We start from the raw sequence: 22,582 nt of genomic DNA, 5'->3' as shown, positions 1-22,582 counted from the left end.
TAATTACTGTATATACTCGAGTATAAGCCTAGTTTTTCAGCCCTCTTTTTAAGACTGAAAAAGCCCCCCTCGGCTTATACTCGGGTGAGGGTCCTAGTTGGCTTATATTCGGGAATATATGGTACATTAATTATTTTTCTCTATTATTATTGGTATTATTACATTTATTATTTTTCTCTATTATTGTTGCTACTACAGTAGAGTCTCACTTATCCAAGCCTCGCTTATCCAAGCTTCTGGATTATTCAAGCCGTTTTTGTAGTCAATGTTTTCAATATATCGTGATATTTTGGTGCTAAGTTCGTAAATACAGTAATTACAACATAACATTACTGAGTATTGAACTACTTTTTCTGTCAAATTTGTTGTGCAACATGATGTTTTGGTGCTTAATTTGTAAAATCATAATCTAATAGGTTTTTCCTTAATCCCTCCTTATTATCCAAGATATTTGCTTATCCAAGCTTCTGCTGGCCCGTTTGGATAAGTGAGACTCTACTGTATTACATTTATTTTACTCTATTATTATTATTAATACATTTAATATTTCACTCTGATCTTATTATTATTGCACTTATTATTTTACTCTATTTATTATTACTTGTATTATTTTCCTGTATTTATTATTATTATTATTATTATTATTATTATTATTATTATTACATGTATTATTTTACTCTATTATTATTAAAAGGATACATAAGCACATTGACATTGAAGAAGATGAGAATAAGGATTTGACCAGAGTTAGACAGTCTTATCTTAAATTTGAGCTTGATGTAAATATTCAAAAACATTTAACCTACTGATGCCTCAATTCATGTAATTTTATTGGTATCTATTTTTTATTTCTGAAATTTATCACCCTCGGCTTATACTGGAGTCAATGATTTCCCAGTTTTTTTGTGGTAAAATTAGGTGCCTCGGCTTATATTCGGGTCGGCTTATACTCGAGTATATACGGTATATTGTACTAAATCATTATATCTATTTATTTACTTACTCCATTTATATCCCGTCCTTCTCACCCCAAAGGGGACTCAGAGCAGCTTACAGATCAAATGAACATACAATATATTATTAGCATAGCACAATATTAGCACTAAATTACTATATTGCACTAAATCATTATACTATACTATTATTAGTAATATTACATGTAACAGTAAAGGTAAATGTCAGTCATGTCTGACTCTGGGCGTTGGTGCTCATCTCCATTTCTAAGCCGAAGAGCCGGCGTTGTCCGTAGACACCTCCAAGGTCATGTGGCCGGCATGACTGCATGGAGCGCCCTTACCTTCCCGCCGGAGTAGTACCTATTGATCTACTCACATTGGCATGTTTTCAAACTGCTAGGTTGGCAGGAGCTGGGGCTAACAGCGGGAGCTCATTCCGCTCCCAGGATTTGAACCTGGGACCTTTTGGTCAGCAAGTTCAGCAGCTCTGTGCTTTAACACACTGTGCCACCAGGGGCCCTAATATATTATTAGCATAGCACAATATTAGCATTAAATTACTATACTGCACTAAATCATTATACTATAATATTATTAGTAATATTACATGTAACACATAATATATAATTAATATTATTATACTGTATTATTAGTAGTATAATATTGTATTACATTATAATATTATTATCAATATTATATGTATATATAATATATGATATTTTTATAATTAAACTGTCAAAGGCAGCACAATTTGCAGTGAATATCTCATAGAGATATCTCACCAATTCAACCTAGTTTGTGGTAGTTACAAAAATGTGAAGTTTCGGGATTAAAACAACTATTTTCAAAGTGAGGATTGCAGAATTCAACAGGAAATACAGTAACACGTTCAAACCAGAAACAATGTTTTTCAAATTTTGTTACATAGAATAATAATAATAATAATAATAATAATAATAATATATATATATATATATATTCATGTCAGGAGTGACTTGAGAAACTGCAAGTCGCTTCTGGAGTGAGAGAATTGGCCGTCTGCAAGGACATTGCCCGGATGTTTTGATGTTTTTTATCATCCTTGTGGGAGGCTTCTCTCATGTCCCCGCATGGAGCTGGAGCTGACAGAGGGAGCTCATCCGCGCTCTCCCCAAGTTGGATTCGAACCTGGCAGCCATCAGGTCAGCAACCCAACCTTCAAGTCACAGGCTTTAATCCACTATGCCACCGGGGGCTCCTATAATAATAATAATAATAATAATAATAATAATAATAACAACTCCCACTTCGACAAACAGCTATAGCTCCCACTATCCAGGAGACACCAATGGCTCTCCTCCAATGACATTACAGGTTATAGCGAGTGCTATAAATATGTACAAGAGCCCTCCACAAACACCATTATTGCCCATCACCCAAGTAAAGGCCATTTCATCATAGATTTTCTGTTTTTCCTCCACCACAGACATCCCAGTGTTTGACTATATTGGTGTGGAATTTGCATAACCCCGCCCACTGTCTCTCCCATAACTCTTTCCTATTATTTTCTATGGCACACAGCAAACGGAGGAATTAATTGATCAGTAACTGAACATACTAGAGACGTTTGGGGAGAATTCACCATGATTTATAAGAGTTGTAGGTACTGGGATGTATAGTTCACCTGCAATTTAAGAGCGCTCTGAACTTCACCAATGATGGATCTGGACCAAACTTGGCACATATATCTAATATACCATAGTGGGAGTTGTAGTTCACCCTGCAGGCAGAGAGCACACTCAACCTCACCAATGATGCACCCAGAGCAAACTTGCCCAACATAGTAAAACTTTAAGTACTGATGGAGTTTCTCGGGATTAACCCAGCAAGATGTCAGTTGTAGTTAGTAATAATAATATAAAGATGTTCAATTAAGATACATCTACAAAGCCTAATCCACAACCTTATGCATTTTGTACAATTAAAAATTGATTTTTTCAACACCGGGTACGCAAGCTAGTAGTAGTAGTAGTAGTAGTACTAGTAGTAATAATAATATAAAGATGTTAAATTAAGATACATCTACAAAGCCTAATCCACAACCTTATGCATTTTGTACAATTAAAAATTGATTTTTTCAACACCGGGTATGCAAGCTAGTAGGAAGAATAGGAAGAATAAATGGAAGAATAGGGTGTTGTTTTTTCTAATTTTTCTGGGGATGGCATTTAATTGTACAATGAAAATAAAGTTATTCTATCCTGGGTTGCTGTAAGTTTTCCAGGCTGTACGGCCATGTTCCAGAAGCATTCTCTCCTGACGTTTTGCCTGCATCTATGACAGGCATCCTCAGAGGTTGTGGCCATGCCTGCCATAGATGCAGGCGAAACGTCAGGAGAGAATGCTTCTGGAACATGGCCATACAGCCCGGAAAACACACAACAACCCTGTGATCTCAGCCATGAAAGCCTTCGACGACTTTCGCTTGGTTCACTGGGATAAGAAGGTGCCCATCCCAAGCCGGCTGTGCGCCATATATTTCTGCATTCGCTTGGAAAAACGCCATTTGTAGGCTCTGGGCTACCACTGCGGCTCCGATTGTGATGCGTGACATCATGGGGTTGCTACAGAAAGGAGTTGCGAGGCCGGGCGAGAGAAAACGGGAGTGGGATCTGAGCAAAGGAGATAAAGGCCAAGGAGCATCCGGCACTTCCGAGCCACCCAGATCTGTCGAGGCCGCATGCAAAGAGCCAGATGTTGACAGATGAGCCAAAGATGTTCTCATCTCCCAGACCGGTGCTTGAAAAGGGATTAATGTTCTCACTCGTCCTCCCTGCAGCACGCAAGTCCCTTGCCTTTTCAAAACACAATGTCTCTGAGTTACAAACATCTGACTTACGAACGACACCTAGTTAAGAACGGGGCTGCGACAGGAAGGGAGAGGAATCGACCCCTCAGAAGGGAAATTTGGTCCTGGAAGAGTTATTATCATGGGGGAAAGGTGTTTAGATGGAATTTTATCTCCAATCCTTGTTTTCACAAGGCCAATTTCTCACAATCCAACTCTCACGGGGACAGAAAGCAAAATGAAACAGTCTGAGACATAGGCAGCAAAACAAACACTACAGGAGTGGCACTACAGGAAGATAAGTCGAAGGAACACTTCTCAAGTTTGGCATACAGTTGGTGTTCCCGGAGATGTTGGAGCATGGCACGGACATGAGCATCATGAGCTTTCTGGTTCTGAGAGTAGATGAGAAAGTCATCCAGATAGATGATCACAAAGCGATCCAAATAGTCTTGGAAGACCTCATTGATGAAGCGCTGAAACACCGCTGAGGCATTGCAGAGACCAAAAGGCATCACTCGATACTCGTAATGCCCATAGCATGCTTTGGAAAGGAACTTTAAAAATGTTCCTTTTCTGACTTGCATGCGAATTCAGCTTAAGAACAAACCTACAGAACCAATCTTGGGTTGCTGTGAGTTTTCCAGGCTGTACGGCCATGTTCCAGAAGCATTCTCTCCTGACATTTCGCCCACATCTAGGTCAGGCATCCTCAGAGGTTGTGAGGTCTGTTGGAAACTTGGCAAGTGGGGTTTATAGATTCATGGAATGATGTCTAGGGTGGGAGGAAAAAAAAACCTCTTGTCTGTAGGAAGCAAGTGTGAATGTTGCAATTGGCCACTTTGATTGGCCAATGCTAATCAAAGTGGCCAATTGCAACATTCAATAATGGCCTTGCAGCTTCAAAGCCTGGCTGCTTCCTGCCTGGGGGAATCATTTGAAAACTCTAGAGCAGTGGCTCCCAACCTTTGGGCCTCTAGTTGTTTTGGACTTCAACTCCCAGAAATCCCAGACAGCTTACCAGCTGATATGAATGTATGTATTTATGTTTATGTGGTATTGTATTTTAATTGCTGTATGGTTTTTAATTTGTTGTATGTTTTCTGCTGTATTGGAAACCTTGAGGAGATAGTGCAATATATAAACAGTTTATTATATATTATTATTATTATTATTGGAACTGTGGGAGCTGAAATCCAAAACACTTGGAGGCCCAAAGGTTGGGAACCACTGCTCTAGAATCAGGATGTTAAATAGAGCAATGCTCAAAAAACAGGAGAATTCCAGACAAGAAACAATCAGGGCCAGCTAACACCTCCCAAAAAAGGATTCCCCCAGGTAGGAAGCAGGCAGGCTTTGAAGCTACAAGGCTATTCAATGCAAAGCAAATTCAAACTTGCCTCTCGCAGACAAGAGTTCTTTCTCCCACCCTGGACATTATTCCAGTGATATAAAAAACCCACTTGCTTAGTTTCCAACAGACCTCACAACCTCCGAGGATGCCTGCCATAGATGCAGGCGAAACGTCAGGAGGGAATGCTTCTGGAATATAGCCATACAGCCCAGAAAACTCACAGCAACCCAGTGATTCTGGCCAAGAAAATCTGCAATAACGCTGATAACCAATTGTGTTCGTAACTTGGGGACTGACTATATTGTTGTATTGGATTATTATTATTATTATATTATATGACACAGCAAACAAGATAGATATGCTGGATTTCGTATCACAAAATCACAAGTCGAACTGTGATGTCTGGTGTGTTGTGTACCAGAACTTTGTCAGTCTGGATTCGGAAGTCCCACAGTACCTTTGCGTGCTCATTTTCCAATACTTTTGCAGGTTTGTGATCCCACCAGTTCTTTGCTGCTGGGAGGTGGTACTTGAGGCATAAGTTCCAATGAATCATTTGGGCCACATAGTTGTGCCTCTGTTTGTAGTCTGTCTGTGCGATTTTCTTACAGACCTTTCAGTCTGCAAGTTCAGCAGCTCAGCGCTTTAACACACTGTGCAACCAGGGGCCCCTAATAATATAATATAATATAATATAATATAATATAATATAATATAATATAATATAATATAATATAATATAAATGCCATTAAAATTTAAAAACGAAGTTCTTCTCAATTTGGGAGGAGAAGTTATATTGGGGAGAAGTTATATTTGGGAAAGGGTCACTGCTTCTACCCAGAAAGGCAGATGAGAAGTTATACAATGGAACGGGGTTGAGAAAGGCGGGATAAAAGTGCCGTAAATAATAATAATAATAATAATAATAATAATAATAATAATAATAATAATAATAACAACAACAACACTTCCCAAGTGTCTAATACAGGGGTCCCCAAACTTTTTAAACGGGGGGCCAGTTCACAATCCTTCGGACCATTGGAGGGCCGGACTATAGTTGGCCACCGAGCAATAATAATAACAACAACAGCAATAATAATAAAAAGAGTTGGAAGAGACCCTTTGGGCCATTGAGTCCAATCCCCTTCTGCTTTTGTGCACCGAAAGCAAAAGCAAAGCACCCCTGACAGATGGCCACCCAGCCTCAATGTTAATAATAATAATAATAATAACAGCAATAATAATAAAAAAGAGGGTTGGAAGAGACCCTTTGGGCCATTGAGTCCAATCCCCTTCTGCCTTTGTGCACCGAAAGCACAAGCAAAGCACCCCTGACAGATGGCCACCTAGCCTCAATGTTAATATAATAATAATAATAATAATAATAAAGAGGGTTGGAAGAGACCCCTTGGGCCATTTTGTCCAACCCCCTTCTGCCTCTGCGGACCAAACGCACAAGCAAAGCACCCCTGACAGATGGCCACCCAGCCTTAATGATGATAATAATAATAATAATAATAATAATAATAATAATAATAATAATGGTTGTAAGAGAAGAAGAGAACTCTTGGGTCATTTAGCAAAACCCCCTTCAGCCCTTGTGCCGTGGGGGCCGGATAAATGGCTTCGGTGGGCCGCATCCGGCCCCCGGGCCTTAGTTTGGGGACCCCTGGTCTAATACATCACACAGTCCTAGACACTTGGGAAGTGTTTGTCTTGTGATTTTGTGATACAAAATCCAGCATATCTATCTTGTTTGCTGTGTCATAATAAAATAATAATAACAACTACTTTATTTGTATTCTGCCCTATTTCCCCAAGAAACAGAACATTGTGTTGTCGAAGTCTTTCATGGCCAGAATCGCTGAGTTGCTGTCAGTTTTCCAGACTGTATGGCCATGTTCCAGAAGCATTCTCTCCTGACGTCTCGCCCACATCTATGGCAGGCATCCTCAGAGCTTGTGAGGTATCCCTGAGGATGCCTGCAATGGATCCTCATCCTGGAAAACTCACAGCAACCCAGTGGAATACTGGTTTCCCTTCCCTTTATTCTGAATTTATAAATGCATCCTAGACTTGTATTAAATAGCCAATAATAATAATATATAAAACATTAAAATTTAAAAACGAAGTTCTTCTCCATTTGGGGAGTAGTTTAATTCGGGAAGGGACACGGCTTCCACCCAGAAAGGCGGATGAGAAGTTATACAATGGAATGGGGTTGAGAAAGGTGGGATAAAAGTGCTGTAAATAATAATAATAATAGTAATAATAATATATAACATTAAAATTTAAAAACGGAGCTATTCTCCATTTGTCAGCTCTAGTTTGTAGTGTGGTTTTCTTGTACTGATTCTTTGTCTGCTGTGTTTTGAGGAGTTTCTGATTTTTTGACTTCAATCAAAGCAGGTTCTTCACTTTGCTTTACATATTCTGCCATATATAACATTAAAATTTAAAAATGAAGTTCTCCATTTGTCAGCTCTAGTTTGTAGTGTGGTTTTCTTGTACTGATTCTTTATCTGCTGTGTTTTGAGGAGTTTCTGATTTTTGACTTCAATCAAAGCAGGTTCTTCACTTTGCTTTACATATTCTGCCATATATAACATTAAAATTAAAAAACGAAGTTCTTCTCCATGTAGGGAGAAGTTTAATCCGGGAAGGGACATGGTTTCCACTCAGAAAAGCAGATGAGAAGTTATACAATGGAACGGGGTTGAGAAAGGCGGGATAAAAATGCCGTTAATAATAATAATAATAATAATAATAATAATAATAATAATATAACATTAAAATTTAAAAACGAAGTTCTCCATTTGTCAGCTCTAGTTTGTAGTGCGGTTTTCTTGTACTGATTCTTTATCTGCTGTGTTTTGAGGAGTTTCTGATTTTTGACTTCAATCAAAGCAGGTTCTTCCCTTTGCTTTACATATTCTGCCATATATAACATTAAAATTGAAAAACTAAGTTCTTCTCCATTTGGGGAGAAGTTTAATTCGGGAAGGGACACGGCGTCCACCCAGAAAGGCGGAAGAGAAGTTATACAATGGAACGGGGAGGTCACAACGTACGGTGTTGGTTGTGCGGCTTCTTCCCGAGAGCCGACGCTGAAGATTTGACTGTTATTGTAATGCCAACCTGGGGCTGGAAATGTTTAAATACAGAACCACCATGCATCCTCTATGCTCAGCAGCCCCATCTGCTTGACACACACACAACACACACACAAGGTTACGGCAAAATGGTGCAATAATAAAGAGGCAGAGCAGCATCCCAGGCAGACTGCGACAATTCTGGATCAGTATTCCTTCTCCATCGGAAGGGCCATCCTCCCTCCAAGGCTCAGACCTGACGAACGAACGAACGAACGAGAACGAACGAGGCAAAAAGACAGAAGAGAAGCATTTCTCCCCCTTGAAAGCAGCACCCCTCCCTTCCTCTCTCCACCCAGTCTAGCCTCTCTGCAATATGACAAATGCAGAATCTTCTGGAATGACTTGATACTGCCTCCCACCACGGCTTTGTTTGCAAGATCAGAGCAAAAGATTCCTTTTCCTCGCTGGCGGGATTATCCCCAAAAGACGACACAAGGGAAAGGGCAGCTCAATGTTACCTATAAGGATAAAAAATAGGCACAATGTTCCCGACGTGTTGTTTAACAGAAAGGAGACAAATGCATACATATGTTCATTTTTTCCTATGGGGATACCCAAAGACCTCTCTCCGCCTTTTTTTGGGAACAGTGATCCGCAGCAAGGCGTTCAAGTGCAAAAAAACACAAGACACATCCTGGCGTGAATAGCGCACAAACCAAACGACAAAACCTTCCCGTCAAAAGCGAGGGGACCGAGATAAAGACCTTCATGGTTTCGCCAAGTGCTAAACAAGGCAGGCGTTTCTTGCAAAAAATACACAGCCACTGGTCTGCGGAGAGATGCTAAATTCTATGCAAAATTCTAATTGTAATGCCTTTTTCCCCACCTTGTACAATGGTAAAGAAGGAAGGGAAAGTCTGATTGAATGAGATAGATTGATGGATATGCGTATGTGTGTATATGAGTATATATGTATATACATATATACTCATATATATAGTATATGAGTATATATGTATGTATATGTATGTGTATTTATATGTATGTATATGAGTATACGTGTGTGTACGTATATACATATGTATATGTATATGTGTGTGAGAATATAGATTATGTATATATGTGTGCATATGTGTGCATATACTGCATGTGCATGTGTACATAAATGTATGTGCATATATATGTCTATGTGTGTGTATGTGTATATATGAATGTACTGAAAGGTCCCAGGTTCAAATCCTGGGAGTGGAGTGAGCACCTGCTGTTAGCTCCAGGTTCTGCCAACCTAGCAGTTTGAAAACATGCCAATGTGAGTAGATCAATAGGTACGGCTCGGGCGGGAAGGTAACGGCGCTCCATGCAGTCATGCCTATGGCCACATGACCTTGGAGGTGTCTATGGACAATGCCGGCTCTTCGGCTTAGAAATGGAGATGAGCACCAACCCCCAGAGTTGGACATGACTGGACTTAATGTCAAGGGAAAACCTTTACTTTTACTATATATGTATGTATATACCGTATGTGCATGTGTACATAAATGTGTGTATATAAATGTGTGTGTGTATATATATATGCATGTGTATATATATGCATATGTGTGAGAGTATATATGTGTGTATGTATATATATCATATGTGTATGTGCAAATATATATGTGTGTGTGTGTATATATACACACACTTACACACACATATATATATGCACTAAAGGCATACATATGTGTACATGTGAATATATATGTATGTGTATATATGTGTGCATATAAATGTGTGTGTAGGTATGTGTGTGTGCGTATGTGTGTATATATATATATGCATGTGTATATATGTGTGAGAGAGTATATATGTATGTATATATATCATATGTGTGTGTGCATATATGTACGTATGTATATATATGGGAGCCCCGTTGGCAAAGTGCGTTAAAGCGCTGAGCTGCTGAACTTGCAAATCAAAAGGTCCCAGGTTCAAATCCCAGGAGCGGCTTGAGCACCCGCTGTTAGCTCCAGCTCCTGCCAACCTAGCAGTTTAAAAACATGCCAATGTGAGTATGCATGTGTATACAAATGTATGTGTGTATATATATGCATGTGTATATATGTGTGAAAGAGTATATATGTGTGTATGTATATATATATATCATATGTGTATGTGCATATATGTATGTGTGTGTGTATATATATATATATATGCCAACCTAGCAGTTCAAAAACATGCCAATGTGAGTATGCATGTGTATACAAATGTGTGTGCGTGCGTATGTGTGTATATATATATATGCATGTGTATATATGTGTGAAAGAGTATATATATGTGTGTATGTATATATATCATATGTGTATGTGCATATATGTATGTGTGTGTGTGTATATATATATATATATGCCAACATGTGAGTAGATTAATAGCGGGAAGGTAATGGCGCTCCATGCAGTCATGCTGACCACATGACCTGGAGATGTCTATGGACAACGCCGGCTCTTTGGCTTAGAAATAGAGATGAGCACCAACCCCCAGAGTTGATCACGACTGGACTTAACGTCAGGGGAAACCTTTACCTTTTTATGTGTGTATATATATATATATATATATATATATATATATATATATATACTAGCTGTGCCCGGCCACGCGTTGCTGTGGCAAAGTGGTGGTGATATTGGTTAAAAATTGTTGTGTAATTTTTATTTGACGTTATTTGCAATTTTTTATTAATTTTATTTATTGTAAGTTATATTTTTATTTATTATATTTTATTATTTTCTTGTATTATTTTTAGTTATTTTCTGTTATTATGGTATTTTATTGTATTAATTTTTTTAGTGTTTTAAATTATTTTTTAGTGTTTTTTTATTATTTTTTATTGGGTTGCTAGGAGACCAAGTGGGCAGAGCTTAGCCTTCTAACTGGCAGCAATTGGATAAAAGCAATTATTCCTCTCTCTCTAACGAGGACTTTATTTTTCTTTTCTTTTTGTTGTATCAACCTAGAGGCGTGGATGATGGGTTGTGTTGTCAAATTTCGAGGTTGGGGGGCCTGTAGTTTTGTTGTTTTGTGGGTTGCCGTGATGCCATCACTCTTTTATATATATACTAGCTGTGCCTGGCCACGCGTTGCTGTGGCTTATGGGAATTCTTTGTTAGGTAGGTGGAATAACAGTGAATAGCTTTGTAGCCTGAAAGCCTGGCCATTTTCTTATGTGAATCCTTGTTTGGTGAGGCGGAATAGAAAGGAATAGGCTTGCTGCTTGGAAGGTTAGGTAGTTGCCTTTTAGGGGAATTTTTTGGGGGGTGGTAGAATTGTAATGAATAGCCTCGGTGGTTCAAAGCCTGGGTGCTTGCTACCCAGGGGAAATCTTTGGTTGGCCAGCTTCAGAGTTGTATCACTGTTTCAAAGCCTGGTCGCCTTTTATGAAGGTTAATCTTTTATTGGTGTGGTGGAATTGCACTGAATATCCTTGCAGCTCCAATGTCTGGCTGTACAGTAGAGTCTCACTTATCCAACATAAACGGGCCAGCAGAATGTTGGATAAGCGAATATGTTGGATAATAAGGAGGCATTAAGGAAAAGCCTATTAAACATCAAATTAGGTTATGATTTTACAAATGAAGCACCAAAACATCATGTTAGACAACAAATTTGGCAGAAAAAGTAGTTCAATACGCAGTAATGCTATGTAGTAATTACTGTATTTAAGAATTTAGCACCAAAATATCATGATATATTGAAAACATTGACTACAAAAATGCGTTGGATAATCCAGAACGTTGGATAAGCGAGTGTTGGATAAGTGAGACTCTACTGTATTTATTATTTTGTATTATATATATATATATATTACAAAATATAGAAAGCATGGCACATTGCCTGTTGTGGGTTTTGGCCTTTTTTTTTGGGTGTTGTGATTGTATTTTTTGTGTGATTGTGTTGTATCTTACTGGAGGCAGGGATGATGGATTGTGTTGCCAATTTTAGAGTTTGGTGGGTGTTGGGTTTTGTTGTTTTGTGAGTTGCCGTGATGCCAAAAGCCTTTTATATATATAGATATATATAGAAGATATACATACACACATATATATGCACTAAAGGCCCCCCACTGCCCTGTCTTTGGGTGGCTTCAGCCTGAGGTTGGCAATGGCGATGGGTGGGGTTGCAGAGGTCTGGAACGTGGCAACCGGGACTGAAGAACGAATGGGGAGCAATAGCAGGGAGTGGCCAGAGGTAAGGAAGGGGGGGGGGCAAGAAGAGAAAGAAAAAAAAAGGCACAACAGCAGATCCGGATTCCTCCCATTTCTGGAAAAGAGCAACCCATGGGAGGGGTCAGACACCCAAAAGGACACAAAGGCAGCACCTAAACACACACATAAATATGGGTGGGAGGCTTTAACAAGGCCCTATGATAAAGCAGGATTCTTCCTCCTCCTTCCATCCGAGACAATGACTTCGCGAAGATGACAAAGCAACCCAGTTTCCGCCATACCAAAAATAAATAAAAAATGGGAAAGCCGCGCCTACGATGCTAAGCACATCAGACCCGAATCCATTTAGAGCAGAGAAGGCAAACCTAGGGTGCCCCAAATGACAACACTTATAAAGCGTTCCTTGGTGGTCTGCAATAGCCAAAGGGTCAAAGAATGGGTCTTGGGGTTTGTATAGATATGTCTGTGTATATAAAGGGGGTCTTTGTATTTGAAAGGGCATTGTTATTCTTCCTTTGGTTTTCCTCCTTTTAGGCGTGGCACCTTTCGGGAACACAGGTCTTGGCTCTTTGGCACCTTTCGGGAAGAAATGCAGCAAGCAAGGGACTGAACGGAAGGGGAAATATCCCCAAATCCAGGCACAAATGGCATAGGCACGTACAAGGGGAAATACTGGTTTCTATTGTTTGTATCAATAGACACCACACAACTATATAATCCATTTTTTCTTATATATACAGATATATGAATGGGAGTGCAGCTTGCTTCCAAGCACATCGACATTCCCTTTCTCATATTCTATTTGTTTGCCTTCCAAATAAAAGGACATTTCTCCTCCCAAGGCCGTCACCTTTTCCATGCAATATACCCAACCTTCCATATATATATATATATATATATATATATATATATATATATATATATATACACACACACACACACACACACACACACACACACATATATACACACACATATACATATATACATATGCATATACATATGTGTGTGTGTGTGTGTGTGTGTATCTATATATATCTATATCTATATCTATATCTATATCTATCTATCTATCTATCTATCTATCTATCTATCTATCTATCTATCTATCTATCTGGGAATCAGAGCCAGATCCAATATATCAAATTCCTTCCAAAGCAATCCAAATGATAGAACAGCCCAGTTGTGTCATATCGGAAGAGTAGTACTAAAAAAAATTGTTGTATTGTAATCCATCCTTTGCACAACCTCCCCTTTTTTCACTGCAATATTCTATATGTTTGCAAATATATATGTGTGTGTGTATTCCTCCCTCTCTCTCTCTCTCTCTATATATATATATATGAGGTTATCTATATATGCATACGTCTACACATATGTGTGTGTCCAGACCAACACCTATATGTGGATCTATATATGCATTCACCTCTCTCTATATATATTACACATAAATATACATACCTATATGCTTGCAAATATATATGTGCGCGTTTCTTTCTATATATACATATATTGCACATAAAAATACATACCTATATGCTTGCTAATATATATATGTGTGTGTATTTATCTCTCTCTATATATATATACATATATATGAGGGCATTTATATATAGCTATATACCAACACCTATATGTGGATCTATATATATGTATACCTCTCTATATACATATATTACACATAAAAATACATACCTTTATGATTGCAAATATATGTGTGTGTGTTTCTTTCTATATAGATACATATAGATGAGGGCATTTATATATACCTATATACCAACACCTATATGTGGATCTATATATGCATATACCTCTCTCTATAGATATGTATATATATTACACATGAAATACCTATGTATATCTATATGTGTGTACGCTGAAGCATAAATATAGGTGTGTATACATGTATATATCGATACCTATTAAATATGTGGTATATACATATGTAAGTGTGTATTTATGCATATTATATAGATGTATAGGTGCATATGTATGTCCCAAAACGTGCTATACATACGGCAAATGGGAAATTGTAGCTAAATGTAACTTTAGTTGCAAAAAAATCATTACAAGATATCGATCTATCTATATATGTATATGTGTGTGTGAGTGTATATATAATATACAATTGTGTAGATATGTATATAAAATTTATGGAGACTTTTTGACCATCCTATACATATGTGTATATCTACATATAGTAAATATATGTGTGTGTCTATAATTACTTATGCACGCATGTATATATACATGTGCAGATTGAAGCATATTAAATATATAGGTACATATATATGTGTGTATACACATACTGTAAATATATTTGTGCACATATGCATATTTTATAGGTACACATGTGTTTAAGTGTGTATCTATATCTATTACAGAGAGATATGAATGTATTTTATATTTTAATGTGGACATTTGGACGATCAATATATATCAGCATCCCAGAAATTAATATTTACTATATAGTGACAACCTACAATAACAGATATTAATACACCAGAAATGAATATATATTAATACCACCAAATGAATATAAATTAATATCCCAATCATTAATATATGAATACCCCATAAATCAATATATATTAATACCCCGGAAATGAATATATTAATACCCCAGAAATTAATGCATATTAATACCTCCGAAATCAATATATATATTTACCCCTGAAATCAATATATATTAATACCCCAGATGAGGTTTTTATTGAAGGCTTTCATGGGTCGCTGTGAGCTTACTGGGCTGTTTGGCCATGTTCCAGAAGCATTCTCTCCTGACATTTCGCCCGCGTCTACGGCAGGGTGGGAGGAAGAACTTGTCTGTTTGAGGCAGGTGGGAATGTTGCAATTGATCATCTTGATTAGCACTGAATAGCCAGCTAACACCTCCCGACAAAGGATTCCCCCAGGCAGGAAGCAGCCAGGCTTTGAAGCTGCAAGGCTATTCAATGCTAATCAAGGTGATCAATTGCAACAAGCAGACAGGAGTTCCTTCTCCTACCCTGGACATCATTCCACAGACACCTAAAACCCACTTGCCTACTTTCCAAAAGACCTGACAACCTCTGAGGATGCTTGCCATAGATGCAGGCGAAACGTCAGGAGAGAATGCTACAGGAACATGGCCATACAGCCTGGCAAACTCACAGCAACCCAATATATATTAATACCCCAGAAATCAATAGATAATAATATCCCAGAAATCAATCTATTTATATATCTCAATACACCAAGAGGAGGAAAAAAAGGAGGCGGGCGGGCCCTTCTGCTAAGAGGCAAAAACTCACGTTCTTCATGGCAGCCGCCATGTCGTCGTAGCGCTCAGCCTGCTCGGCCAGCCGGGCTTTCTGCACCAGCTGCTCACGATCCACCATCTTTCTTATTTGTTGTTTTTGAAAATTAATATAAAAAAAAATTTCAAAAGGCAATCGATCAAAATTTCTCGCCCGACCGAGTCGCTGGAGCGAGAAACACAAAATCAACCGGTCTGAAGGAGAGAGAGAAAGAGAAATGGAGAGAAAAAAGAGAGAGGGGAGAAAAAGAGCAAGCGGGAGATCTGATTGGCTGGCCGGGCTTTTTCCCTTCAGAGAGAGAGACGGAGAGAGCGCACTCGCCTCCTTCCCCGCTCGCGCCGCGACTGCTCTGACGGCAGCGGCGACGCAGCGAAGGCGCGCATGCGCAACCCTCCTCCCCCTCCTGCAACTCCAAGCCCCGCCTCTTTCGCTCTGGGAAGCCACGCCCCCTTTGGCTTTCCTCTCCTCCCAAGGCGCCTCACGCTCCCTCCCTCTCGCCCCGCGCGCAAAGCACGACGGGAGTTGTGGTTTCCTTTCAGAACCACAGCAACGAGCTCGCAGGGGAAGCCGCGGCAGAGGGGACTACATTTCCCAGGAAGCCACGCGCGCTGCTTTGGCCTCAAGCAACACACGCGAAGCAGCCAGTCTTAATGATAGATTTATATTAAAAATAGAGATATCGCTAATATAATATATAGAAATAATAACATTGTAATGTAATAATACTAATCTATTATATATCCATGGCTTTCTCCCCTTTTCCTTTGCCTTGCTTCCTATTGGGCCTTGGATTGGAAGTCACACTCTCTCAATCTATGGTATGGATTTTTAACCGTGTCTGGATGGTCATCTGTCAGGAGGGATCGGGTGGTGCCTTTTTTTATGACAGAAGGGGGCAGACTAGATGGCCCTTTGGGATCCCTTTCCAACTCTAGAATATTATTATTTTTTTATTATTATTATTATTATTATTATTATTATTATTATTATTATTATTATTATTATTATTAAGCAGAGGCTAGATGGCCACCTCTCGGGCGGGATCGGATGGTGCCTTCCTTTATGACAGAAGGGGTGAACTGGATGGCTCTTTGGGATCCCTTTCCAACTCTAGAATATTGTTATTATATTATTATTATTATTATTATTATTATTATTATTAAGCAGAGGCTAGATGGCCACCTCTCGGGCGGGATCGGATGGTGCCTTCCTTTATGACAGAAGGGGTGAACTGGATGGCTCTTTGGGATCCCTTTCCAACTCTAGAATATTGTTATTATATTATTATTATTATTATTATTATTATTACCAAGCAGACACTGGATGGCCACCTCTCGGGAGGGATCAGATGGTGCCTTCCTTTATGACAGAAGGGGTGGACTGGATGGCTCTTTGGAATCCTTTACCAACTCTAAAATATTGTTATTATTATTATTATTATTATTATTATTATTATTATTATTATTATTATTACCAAGCAGAAGCGGGATGATCATCTGTCAGGAAGGATCGGATGGTGCCTTCCTTTATGACAAGGGGGTAGACTGGATGGCCCTTTGGGATCCTTTTCCAACTCTAGAATATTATTATTATTATTTTATTATTATTATTATTACCAAGCAGGGGCTGGATGGTCATCTGTTGGGAGGGATCGGATGGTGCCTTCCTTTATGACAGAAGGGGTGGACTGGATGGCTCTTTGGGATCCCTTTCCAACTCTAGAATGTTGTTGTTGTTGTTATTATTATTATTATTACCAAGCAGAGGCTGGATGGTCATCTGTCAGGAGGGATCGGATGGTGCCTTCCTTTATGACAGAAGGGATGGACTGGATAGCTCTTTGGGATCCTTTTCCAACTCTAGAATGTTGTTGTTGTTGTTCTTCTTCTTATTATTATTATTACCAAGCAGAGGCTGGATGGTCATCTGTCGGGAGGGATCGGATGGTGCCTTCCTTTATGACAGAAGGGATGGACTGGATAGCTCTTTGGGATCCTTTTCCAACTCTAGAATGTTGTTGTTGTTCTTCTTCTTATTATTATTATTATTACCAAGCAGAGGCTGGATGGTCATCTGTCAGGAGGGATCGGATGGTGCCTTCCTTTATGACAGAAGGGATGGACTGGATAGCTCTTTGGGATCCTTTTCCAACTCTAGAATGTTGTTGTTGTTCTTATTATTATTATTATTATTATTATTACCAAGCAGAGGCTGGATGGTCATCTGTCGGGAGGGATCGGATGGTGCCTTCTTGCCTGGTAGGCCATTGCTTTTCCACCGCAAAGGAAGCGAATGCCAGGAAATGCATCCAGCCCACAAATGAGTGAGGCGAGACCTCTAAAGGCCATCCAATCCAACCGCCCATTCTGCCAGGCGGGGAAGGCACCATCCAATCCCTCCCGACAGAGGGCCATCCAAGCTTCAAAGCCTCCGGAGAAGAAGACACAGTTCTTAACATCAGGAAATGTTTCCTTCTCCCAGTGTTTTGGGGTTCCAGATCAGGGATATTGTCCCGCAAAGGCCTTTGTTTACCACCGTCCCAATGGCCTCGGTGGATGAGCATTTAGCCATTCATTATTAATTAATTATGTATTTATTATTAATTGACCCAGGACAATTGGCGCCAAGGGGTCCAGGTGGCAGACCCCCTATTATTTCCGATCGTTGTCTGGTGCCCGGCTGTGATGTCGTGCCCGAACATCTGTCAAATTGCCCCGTTGTTTTGCTTTTTCCCTTTTTCTTTGCTCCATCCAATCCCAATTGGTTTCAAAGGGATCTTAAAAGCTGTATGTCTTAAATCTGAGGATGCAAAGGCCTAAAATCCTAGGATTCTGACACTTTCTTTGGCCCAGTTCCTTTTAGGAGCCAACCCAGGATTTTACTAAAGTATCGTATAAGCTGACCCGAATATAAGCCGACCCACCTAATTTTACCACAAAAAAACTGGGAAAACATTGACTCCAGTATAAGCCGAGGGTGGTAAATTTCAGAAATAAAAACAGATACCAATAACATTACATTAATTGAACCATCAGTAGGTTAAATGTTTTTGAATATTTACATCAAGCTCAAATTTAAGATAAGATTGTCCAACTCTGATTAAATCATTATTCTCATCTTCTTCTATGTAAATGTGCTTATGGATCCTTTTAATAATAATAGAGTCAAATAATACATGTAATAATAATAATAATAATAAATACAGGAAAATAATACATGTACTAATAAATAGAGTAAAATAATAAATGCAATAATAATAATATCAGAGTGAAATAAATGTATTAATAATAATAATAGAGTAAAATAAATGTAATAGTAGCAACAAGAATAGGGGAAAATAATAAATGTAATAATATCAATAATAATAGAGAAAAATTATAAATGTACCATATATTCTCGAGTAGAAGCTGACCCAAATATAAGCCAACCAGGACCCTCACCCGAGTATAAGCCAAGGGGGGCTTTTTCAGTCTTTAAAAAAGGGCTGAAAAACTAGGCATATACTCGAGTATATACAGTATGTCTGTTTTATGTGACCTTATTAGTTTTATGATCTATTCTATTGTTGATTGATTTGTTTTACTGTTGTGTTTTTACATTGTCTGTTTATCCTGGGCTTGGCCCCATGTAAGCCGCCCCGAGTCCCTTTGGGGAGATGGGGCGGGGTATAAAAATAAAATAATAATAATAATAATAATAATAATAATAATAATAATAATAATAATAATAATAACAAAGAACTGGTGGGATCACAAACCTGCAAAAGTATTGGCAAATGAGCACGCAAAAATACTGTGGGACTTCCGAATCCAGACTGACAAAGTTCTGGAACACAACACACCAGACATCACAGTTGTGGAAAAGAACAAGGTTTGGATCATTGATGTCGCCATCCCAGGTGACAGTCGCATTGACGAAAAACAACAGGAAAAACTCAGCCGCTATCAGGACCTCAAGATGGAACTTCAAAGACTCTGGCAGAAACCAGTGCAGGTGGTCCCGGTGGTGATGGGCACACTGGGTGCCGTGCCAAAAGATCTCAGCCGGCATTTGGAAACAATAGACATTGACAAAATTACGATCTGCCAACTGCAAAAGGCCACCCGACTGGGATCTGCGCGCATCATCCGAAAATACATCACACAGTCCTAGACACTTGGGAAGTGTTCGACTTGTGATTTTCTGATATGAAATCCAGCATGTCTATCTTGTTTGCTGTGTCATAATAAAATAATAATAATAATAATAATAATAATAATAATAATACATCACACAATCCTAGAAACTTGGGAAGTGTTCGACTTGTGATTTTGTGATATGAAATCCAGCATGTCTATCTTGTTTGCTGTGTCATAATAAAATAATAATAATAATAATAATAATAATAATAATAATTAATAATAATACATCACACAGTCCTAGACACTTGGGAAGTGTTCGACTTGTGATTTTGTGATATGAAATCCAGCATGTCTATCTTGTTTGCTGTGTCATAATAAAATAATAATAATAATAATAATAATAATAATAATAATAATACATCACACAGTCCTAGACACTTGGGACGTGTTTGACTTGTGATTTTGTGATATGAAATCCAGCATATCTATCTTGTTTGCTGTGTCATAATAAAATAATAATAATAATAATAATAATAATAATAATAATAATAATAATAATAATAATACATCACACAGTCCTAGACACTTGGGAAGTGTTTGACTTGCGATTTTGTGATATGAAATCCAGCATATCTATCTTGTTTGCTGTGTCATAATAAAATAATAATAATAATAATTATTATTATATTGGATCTCCAAAGGTCATTTAATCCAATCCTTTTCTGCCGTACAGCAAGACACAATCAAAGCCCTCCTGACCGATGGCCCATCCAAACCATCTGTCGGGATCCAAATATGATAGAATGAAGAGTATCCCACTGCATATCCAAGTCATTGAAAAATAGGCTGAAGATCCCTGAAAGGCCCAGGACAGAGCTGAGAATGGCATTGGCTTTTGCAGCTGCTGCGTCACACTCTGGGCTCATGTGGTTTAGAAAGACTATCCATATCGCTTTCTCTCTCCAGGAGGAAGAAAAGAGGCGCAGCCATTGGACGGAAGCCTCCATCCCCGGCCCACATTGCATTACGGCAAGCAGGCATGCGCTGGCACTGCTGCTGCTGCATTGCAGCGCAAGCGGCGCTTTCCTCTCTTTGGACGAAGCCGTGAGCCAGCAAAGCAGCCGGGAAGCAGGCCTGAACACATTGGATGCCTCGGGCATCCCCAGGCCTTGGGAAAGATTGAGCCTTTTGAAACTGGATAGATCGAACAGCAAGTTTACCAGATTTTTGCAGCATCTAAAAAAAATGCAGGGTTTGAGAAAGTTAATGATTATATCTATCTGATAGATGGACGATATCGAGCTACTAGTTAGCTAATGAGATGATACATGAAAATAAATAGATGATAATCAATATACACAGCTGATATTTATTATTTATTTATATTAGCGGCATTTCTATCCCACCCTTCTCACCCCGAAGAGGACTCAGGGCGGTTTACAAGTATATATACATACAATATATTATATTATACGGCTATATTGCTATATTATTAGTAATATTGCATGTAATATAAATATACAATTATAATAGTGAATTATAATTATTATTACATTGTACAGTAGAGTCTCACTTATCCAACATAAACGGGCCGGCAGAACATTAAATAAGCGAATATGTTCGATAATAAGGAGGCATTAAGGAAAAGCCTATTAAACATCAAATTAGGTTATGATTTTACAAATGAAGCACCAAAACATCATGATTTACAACAAATTTGACAGAAAAGGTAGTTCAATACGCAGTAATGCTATGTAGTAATTACTGTATTTACGAATTTAGCACCAAAATATCATGATGTATTGAAAACATTGACTACAAAAATGTGTTGGATAATCCAGAACATTGGATAAGCGAGTGTTGGATAAGTGAGATACATACACAATATATTATATTATATTATATTATATTATACGGCTATATTGCTATATTATTAGTAATATTGCATGTGATATAAATATACAATTATAATAGTGAATTATAATTATTATTACATTGTATTAGTAAAGGTAAAGGTTTCCCCTGATGTTAAGTCCAGTTGTGACCGACTCTGGGGGTTGGTGCTCATCTCCATTTCTAAGCCGAAGAGTCAGCTTTGTCCGTAGACACCTCCAAAGTCACATGGCTGGCATGACTGCATGGAGCGCCGTTACCTTCCCGCCGGAGTGGTACCTATTGATCTACTCACATTGGCATGTTTTCGAACTGCTAGGTTGGCAGGAGCTGGAGCTAACAGCGGGCACTCACTCCGCTCCTAGGATTTGTACCTGGGACCTTTCGGTCTGCAAGTTCAGCAGCTCAGTGCTTTAACACACTTCGCCACAAGTATATATACATACAATATATTATATTATACGACTATATTGCAATATTATTAGTAATATAAATATACAGTAGAGTCTCACTTATCCAAGCTAAACAGGCTGACAGAAGCTTGGATAAGCGAATATCTTGGATAATAAGGAGGGATTAAGGAAAAGCCTATTAAACATCAAATTAGGTTATGATTTTACAAATTAAGCACCAAAACATCATGTTATACAACAAATTTGACAGAAAAAGTAGTTCAATACGCAGTAATGTTATGTTGTAATTACTGTATTTACGAATTTAGCACCAAAATATCATGATATACTGAAAACATTGACTACAAAAATGGCTTGGATTATCCAGAAGCTTGGATAAGCGAATGTTGGATAAGTGAGACTCTACTGTACAATTATAATAGTG

General features: G+C 38.5%; 1 protein-coding gene and 1 long non-coding RNA gene across 2 annotated transcripts in view; one reads left to right on the top strand and one right to left on the bottom strand.

The window, feature by feature from the left end:
• Positions 1 to 16,093, bottom strand: part of ywhag (tyrosine 3-monooxygenase/tryptophan 5-monooxygenase activation protein gamma) — a 39,531-nt gene extending 23,438 nt beyond the window's left edge. Inside the window, exon 1 of the mRNA XM_062958964.1 lies at positions 15,726 to 16,093. Coding sequence (XP_062815034.1) covers positions 15,726 to 15,812 — 87 coding nt within the window. The 5' untranslated portion in view covers positions 15,813 to 16,093. The remainder of the gene's footprint in view (positions 1 to 15,725) is intronic.
• Positions 16,094 to 16,247: 154 nt separating this feature from the next.
• On the top strand, positions 16,248 to 21,211 carry LOC134293168 (uncharacterized). Its single transcript, XR_010000177.1, has 2 exons — positions 16,248 to 16,549; positions 20,819 to 21,211. It is a non-coding gene; the product is annotated as an uncharacterized LOC134293168 (long non-coding RNA).
• Positions 21,212 to 22,582: the final 1,371 nt, after the last annotated feature.

The sequence above is a fragment of the Anolis carolinensis genome, unplaced genomic scaffold (assembly GCF_035594765.1).
Source record: "Anolis carolinensis isolate JA03-04 unplaced genomic scaffold, rAnoCar3.1.pri scaffold_7, whole genome shotgun sequence".
In the NCBI taxonomy this organism is placed as follows: domain Eukaryota; kingdom Metazoa; phylum Chordata; class Lepidosauria; order Squamata; family Dactyloidae; genus Anolis; species Anolis carolinensis.
Note: the sequence above shows the minus strand (reverse complement) of the source record. Positions and strands in the feature narration are given on the sequence as shown.